Source organism: Petromyzon marinus, chromosome 74, assembly GCF_048934315.1.
Source record: "Petromyzon marinus isolate PM22_M1 ecotype Great Lakes invasive population chromosome 74, UKy_Petmar_22M1.pri1.0, whole genome shotgun sequence".
In the NCBI taxonomy this organism is placed as follows: Eukaryota; Metazoa; Chordata; class Hyperoartia; order Petromyzontiformes; family Petromyzontidae; genus Petromyzon; species Petromyzon marinus.
The window spans coordinates 11,761,221-11,768,762 of NC_133740.1; the positions used below are offsets into that span (position 1 = coordinate 11,761,221).

The window sequence follows — 7,542 nt, forward strand, 5'->3', positions numbered from 1 at the left end:
ATCTCTATGGATCTCTATGCATCTCTTAGGGATCTCTATGGGTCTCTATGGGTCTCTATCGATCTCTATGGGTCTCTATGGATCTCTATGGATCTCTGTGCATCTCTATGGATCTCTATGCATCTCTTAGGGATCTCTATGGGTCTCTATGGGTCTCTATCGATCTCTATGGGTCTCTATGGATCTCTATGGGTCTCTGTGGATCTCTATGGGTCTCTAACGATCTCTGTGGGTCTCTAACGATCTCTATGGGTTTCTATGGGTCTCTATGGATCTCTATAGGTCTCTATCGATCTCTATGGGTCTCTATCGATCTCTATGGGTCTCTATGGGTCTCTATGGATCTCTATGGGTCTCTATGGATCTCTATGGGTCTCTATGGATCTCTATGGGTATCTATGGATCTCTATGGGTCTCTATGGATCTCTATGGGTCTCTATGGATCTCTATCGATCTCTATGGATCTCTATGGGTCTCTATGGATCTCTATGGGTCTCTATCGATCTCTATGGGTCTCTATGGATCTATATGGGTCTCTCTGGGTCTCTATCGATCTCTATGGGTCTCTATGGATCTCTATGGGTCTATATGGGTCTCTATAGATCTCTATGGATCTCTATGGGTCTCTATGGATCTCTATGGGTCTCTATCGATCTCTATGGGTCTCTATGGATCTATATGGGTCTCTATCGATCTCTATGGGTCTCTATGGATCTCTATGGGTCTCTATGGGTCTCTATCGATCTCTATGGATCTCTATGGGTCTCTATGGATCTCTATGGGTCTCTATGGGTCTCTATCGATCTCTATGGGTCTCTATGGGTCTCTATGGATCTCTATCGATCTCTATGGATCTCTATGGGTCTCTATGGATCTCTATGGGTCTCTATCGATCTCTATGGGTCTCTATGGATCTCTATGGGTCTCTATGGATCTCTATGGGTTTCTATCGATCTCTATGGGTCTCTATGGATCTCTATGGATCTCTATGGGTCTCTATGCATCTCCATGACACAAAGGCTGCAGGTGTTTTCATTTCGATTCCAGAATCGAATCTCTCGTAGTGACCGCTGAATCGGTAAAAAAAGAGAGAAAATCCATTAATCTAAGATTCTAAGTAATCGGCTACGGATCGACTCTCAAGAATCGAGGCGACCCTCTGAAGTGTCGTGTTCCTATTGGCGACGGGTCTGCGTGACGTCACCACCCCCCCCTTCCGCCACCACCCACTGCTGGATAGAGGCAGTGGATTGACCAATGGGCGACGAGATAGCAACGCCACCACAGCCGCCTATTCGCCCACCCCTCCCTAACCCCCCGCCCACTTTAACCATTAACCCCGCCTACTTAAACCATTAACCCCGCCCACTTTAACCCCCCCCTGACTCACCCGCCCAGACGTCCGTGGCACGTTCTGGAACGTTGACGTCACCGCGTTGGGCAGCGCGTGCCCCCCCCCCTTGTTTATAGCCCCTCCCCCCTTACCCCCTCACCCCCCCTCTCCCCGAGCAATACCAACAACGCAGCCGTCATTCGCCACTCAGCGGTGGCGAAGTCACCTGTGCCAGGCTAGGTGCACTTTGAGGCTATCGCGTGAAGCTTGTCGAAGGTTCGCTGACAGGAGGTCACGGGACAGACCCAGCAGGTGCCGTGGGTCGACTGAGATGACTGGCTGATGCACCACCTGTGCCCCCCTACTGTACCAATCCGCTGTGCGTTAGCCGCCCGGCGCTCCGCTCGTTGTTGTGAGCGTCGCTCCTCCGCCCTCCGTTGTTGTTGGAGGGCGACTGCCTCCAACTGCCCAGTAGCGTCCTTCACGAGCCTCCTCCACAGAGGCCGATCTTGACACCGCTGGTACCAGTCATCGGCAAGTCCACTCAGCTCCACGTCCTCCTGTACCACATCACTCCATCTCTTCTCTAGCCCGTGCTGCGCCCGTGTCGTGTGTTGTGTGTGTGTCGTGTGTGTGTTGTGTCGTGTGTTGTGTCGTGTGTGTGTCGTGTGCGTGTCGTGCGTGTGTCGTGTGCCGTGTGCGTGTCGTGTGTTGTGTGTGTCGTGCGCGTGTCGTGCGTGTGTGTGTCGTGTGTGTTGTGTGCGTGTCGTGTGTGTGTTGTGTGTGTGTCGTGTGTGTTGTGTGCGTGTCGTGTGTGTGTGTCGTCTGTGTGTCGTGTGCGTTGTGTGCGTGTCGTGTGTGTTGTGTGCGTGTCGTGTGTGTGTTGTGTCGTCTGTCGTGTGCGTGTGGTGTGTGTCGTGTGTGTCGTGTGCGTGTGGTGTGCGTGTCGTGTGTGTTGTGTGCGTGTCGTGTGTGTGTGTCGTGTGCGTGTCGTGTGTGTCGTGTGCGTGTCGTGTGTGTCGTGTGTGTGTTGTGTCGTCTGTGTGTCGTGTGCGTGTGGTGTGCGTGTCGTGTGTGTGTGTCGTGTGCGTGTCGTCTGTGTGTCGTGTGTGTGTCTTGTGCGTGTCGTGCCCGTGTCGAGTCTCCCGCTATCCGGCCATGCAGAGCGATGGCTATGACCACCACACGGCCACCGGCACACTCAGTGCCACGTCGTCTCTGTTAAGCAACTTTTCTGCCACACAAAGACAAAGATTCCCCAGCAAAGCCTCGACAGACTGTTGGGGCAAGTGCTGTTAGCATTCCTGTAAACTCACACGGTTTCCCAAAATTCTTGTAGAGGGAAATTTAATTTACAGGTCCATATGGTATACAGACGTTTCAACACAGACAAAAAAACTAATGTTGTCTATTTGTGTTTCTCCCTTGTGATTGGACTTTGTAGGATGAACTTTGAGATTTATGAGGGGCACGGGGTGACCAATAAGGTCTGAATTTGTAACAAGTATGGCACTGATAAGGGGTTGAAGGGTTTGTGTTAGCAAGCGCCTATGAAGGCCGGCTGCTTTTGTTCCCCAAGTAGCAATGTTTTTACACATCGCACGGGGTACTCAATTGAGGCTGAATCGACCTAGGGGAGGCCCAAGACTGCTTCAGATCATCGTCGCTGGTGTTGGCCGTGAGCGGGAATCGAACTCGGGTCACACTACCACTCCACGTCCAGTTATGAGCTACGGACACCGCACCACCAACACCACCAACACCACCACCAGCAACAACAACAACAGCTGCATCATCGCTACCTCGCTACGGCGGTGACCGCCAACTCACTCAGGGTTGAGCTACTGCTTCTTGCCAAGGGTCACGCACGCAGAACGTAACGGTGAGCCTAGCTAGGGCCCCCCTCGAGAGATGAGGGTTCTGTATCGCAGCGATGGCTACAACCTATTTGTTAATCTCGGACCACATGGGCAATTAAGCTCTGCCGACTTTTGATTGGCTACGGCGGTGGAGAGATCCTTGCGCGGGGCCTCCTGATTGGCTCATTCCTTTTTGATCCCCCATGATGCAGCACGGTTGTTGATGGGCGATTTGATGATTCGGCTCGACTTCATGAAGGCAGAGATCTTGTCCAGGGCCTAGAGACAAAGACAAAGGGCAGTTTCACACGCAGGAGGCTTTCGCATCATACAAGTGGCCTTCAGGGTTAGAGCGCGTAAATGTATAAAGGGAAGACCAAGATCACATGGGTGGCCTTCAGACAGGTGGGGCAGCACCTACGAAGGCCGGCACTGTGGCACTAAGGGGGCGAGTGTGGCCGGGACTATGCCCGGCCACCTTTGTCTCCCCGATGTCCTTGTGCCTCTTCCACCACCCCCCCCCCCCCGTGTCTCGTCACCTCGACGCGCTGGAGGAATTGGCCCAGGTTGGGGTGAGGGAGCAGGAGGCTCGGCTCGAACAGCCGATGTTGATTCAGAACATCGTAGAGCACCAGGTCCACGTAGGTGAGCTGGGTCACACGCGGAGTCACACACGCAGAGTCACACGCGGAGTCACACACGCAGCAGTGTGTGTAGTCACACACGCAGCAGTGTGTGTAGTCACACACACGCAGCAGTGTGTGTAGTCACACACACGCAGCAGTGTGTGTAGTCACACACACGCGTGTGTGTGTAGTCACACACACGCGTGTGTGTGTAGTCACACACACGCGTGTGTGTGTAGTCACACACACGCGTGTGTGTGTAGTCACACACACGCGTGTGTGTGACACGGGGGGGGTAGAGACACGGGGGGGGCACTGGGGGGTAGAGACACGGGGGGGGTAGAGACACGGGGGGGTCACTGGGGGGGTAGAGACACAGGGGGGGGGGGGGACACGTGGTAGGGAACAGTAATGATAATGATGATGGTGGTGATGCTGGCAGCGACTCACAAAGTCGGGTCCGTAGAACAAGTAGACCAAGGCCATGCGAATGTCAATCGCCTCGTTCTCCAGCATGTCCACCACGGCTTTCTCCGTCTGTCCAACTGCAACATCATCAGCAGTAACATCATCATCAGTAGTAACATCACCATCATCAGTAGTAACATCACCATCATCAGCAGTAACATCATCATCAGCAGTAACATCACCATCATCAGCAGTAACATCATCAGCAGCAGTAACATCACCATCATCAGCAGTAACATCACCATCATCAGTAGTAACATCACCATCATCAGCAGTAACATCACCATCATCAGCAGTAACATCACCATCATCAGCAGTAACATCACCATCATCAGCAGTAACATCACCATCATCAGCAGTAACATCATCAACATCAGCAGTAACATCATCAACATCAGCAGTAACATCACCATCATCAGCAGTAACATCACCACCATCAGCAGTAACATCACCATCATCAGCAGTAACATCACCATCATCAGCAGTAACATCATCAACATCAGCAGTAACATCATCATCAGTAGTAACATCATCATCAGTAACATCATCATCATCGAGGCGAGTCTTAGTAATGTTGTTGTCACGGATCGATTCGCTCCTTGAGATTCGTGGACTCGAATGGTGTTGACGGATCGGTAGCGTGGACAGACGCCACTGGGTGGATCGGCGTCACATCACAGGACATTCATCCAGCAGTGGAGTGACCGTGGTTGATGATGACGACTTAGGGAGTCATCTAGCAGTGGAGTGACCGTGGTTGATGACGTAGGGAGTCATCCAACAGTGGAGTGACCGTGGTTGATGACTTAGGGAGTCATCCAACAGTGGAGTGAACGTGGTTGATGATGATGACTTAGGGAGTCATCCAACAGTGGAGTGACCGTGGTTGATGACGTAGGGAGTCATCCAACAGTGGAGTGACCGTGGTTGATGATGACGTAGGGAGCCATCCAACAGTGGAGTGACCGTGGTTGATGATGATGACGTAGGGAGTCATCCAACAGTGGAGTGACCGTGGTTGATGACGTAGGGAGTCATCCAACAGTGGAGTGACCGTGGTTGATGATGATGACGTAGGGAGTCATCCAACAGTGGAGTGACCGTGGTTGATGATGATGACTTAGGGAGTCATCTAGCAGTGGAGTGGCCGTGGTTGATGATGACTTAGGGAGTAATCTAGCAGTGCAGTGAACGTGGTTGATGATGATGACGTAGGGAGTCATCCAACAGTGGATTGACCGTGATTGATGATGATTTAGGGAGTCATCCAACAGTGGAGTGGCCGTGGTTGATGATGACTTAGGGAGTCATCTAGCAGTGGAGTGACCGTGATTGATGATGATGACTTAGGGAGTCATCTAGCAGTGGAGTGACCGTGATTGATGATGACGGCTTAGGGAGTCATCCAACAGTGGAGTGACCGTGGTTGATGATGATGACTTAGGGAGTCATCCAACAGTGGATTGACCGTGGTTGATGATGACGGCTTAGGGAGTCATCCAACAGTGGAGTGACCGTGGTTGATGATGACGACTTAGGGAGTCATCCAACAGTGGAGTGACCGTGGTTGATGATGACGTAGGGAGTCATCTAGCAGTGGAGTGACCGTGGTTGATGATGATGACGTAGGGAGTCATCTAGCAGTGGAGTGACCGTGGTTGATGATGACGTAGGGAGTCATCCAACAGTGGAGTGACCGTGGTTGATGATGATGACGTAGGGAGTCATCCAACAGTGGAGTGACCGTGGTTAATGATGACGGCTTAGGGAGTCATCCAACAGTGGAGTGACCGTGGTTGATGATGACGACTTTGGGAGTCATCCAACAGTGGAGTGACCGTGGTTGATGATGACTTAGGGAGTCATCTAGCAGTGGAGTGACCGTGGTTGATGATGACGACTTAGGGAGTCATCTAGCAGTGGAGTGACCGTGGTTGATGATGATGACGTAGGGAGTCATCCAACAGTGGAGTGACCGTGGTTGATGATGACTTAGGGAGTCATCCAACAGTGGAGTGACCGTGGTTGATGACGTAGGGAGTCATCCAACAGTGGAGTGACCGTGGTTGATGATGATGACGTAGGGAGTCATCCAACAGTGGAGTGACCGTGGTTGATGATGACGGCTTTGGGAGTCATTCATCCAGCAGTGGATTGACCGCCCCCAAACTCCAACTCGCATCATCCACTCTACCTCCCTACTTAGCCTCCATCTGCAATGAAGAAGATCCATTGCCTGAAACGTCACTCTTGTGGGGTTTTTTTTATTTGAAGCCTGCGAGCGCCACGGTGGCTATGAGATGTTGACTCCCTCGCCTGGTCTACAGGAGGTCGTGGGTTCGATCCTGCCCGCTGCTGTGTATTTGGAGTTTGCGTCTCTCTCTCTCTCATCATCATCACGGTGGCTATAAAATGTTAACTACCTCGCCTGGTGTGCAGGAGGTCGTGGGTTCGATGCCGACCCTGACGATGCCTGCTGCTGCTGTATATTTGGAGTCTGCGTCTCTCTCATCATCATCACGGTGGCTATGAGATGTTAACTACCTCGCCTGGTATACAAGAGGTCGTGGGTTCGATGCTGCTGTATATTTGGAGTCTGCGTGTGTGTCCCTCTCTCCCCGTGGTCGCGTGGATTTTTGTTTGCATCTGGGCCCTTCGGTTTTCCCCTCCACGTGTAGACTCGACATCACGCGTTTAGATTATTTGGCTGCTAATTTACAGGTTGCTTCAAACAAATGTGAACACTTCTGAGAATTTGCAACAGTGCCACAGGAAATGCGGCGGTCCCATATAAGTGTTTACATTCGTTTAAGCACCCTGTATTTACACGTGATGAAAATAAGCTAACTTAACACGCGACCAATATGCACAATGGAGGTTAGATCGCATAGATATTTACGCGATTTAAGCTCAATTTTATTCCCAGAAACGACCTGGCCACATAATCAATAAGCCCAACGAATTTGGCTTCTTTTCATCGTATTATTATTACACGATTATTATTATTATTTACACGCTTGTATTTAACTCACTGTCTGTTGGTGTATCCTCAAATCTTGTAACTCAATTTTAACCCACTTCCCTATGTGGTATCGACTGCAAACTCGGTATACTTATGTCATACTAATGACAATACTATATTCTGTCATTGAAATAAAAAATTTGTAAACGTTCTTTTTATACGTTATGTTTCTGCTTGGCTCTTATTGTCCACGCTCAACTCAACGTTGGCTGTAAATCACCACGGGCCCCTTCC

General features: G+C 51.0%; 1 protein-coding gene across 1 annotated transcript; it reads right to left on the reverse strand.

Annotated features, from left to right (window-relative positions):
• Positions 1-2,663: 2,663 nt before the first annotated feature.
• On the reverse strand, positions 2,664-4,451 carry LOC116957468 (glutathione S-transferase Mu 1-like). The gene is made up of 3 exons (XM_076056139.1): positions 4,269-4,451; positions 3,732-3,842; positions 2,664-3,471 (listed from the first exon to the last, which is right to left on the reverse strand). The coding sequence occupies exons 1-3, from the start codon at positions 4,332-4,334 to the stop codon at positions 3,376-3,378; spliced, it is 273 nt and encodes a 90-aa protein (XP_075912254.1). The 5' UTR covers positions 4,335-4,451; the 3' UTR covers positions 2,664-3,375.
• Between the last annotated feature and the right edge of the window lie 3,091 nt (positions 4,452-7,542).

Bases quoted from the DNA above. Each gene is read 5' to 3' on its own strand.
- LOC116957468 (XM_076056139.1), bottom strand. From the start codon at position 4,334: ATGCTGGAGAACGAGGCGATTGACATTCGCATGGCCTTGGTCTACTTG. The intron at 3,843-4,268 runs GTGAGTCGCTGC...CGTGTGACCCAG, and splicing joins TGTTCTACGGACCCGACTTT to CTCACCTACGTGGACCTGGT. The intron at 3,472-3,731 runs GTGACGAGACAC...CTTTGTCTCTAG, and splicing joins AATTCCTCCAGCGCGTCGAG to GCCCTGGACAAGATCTCTGC.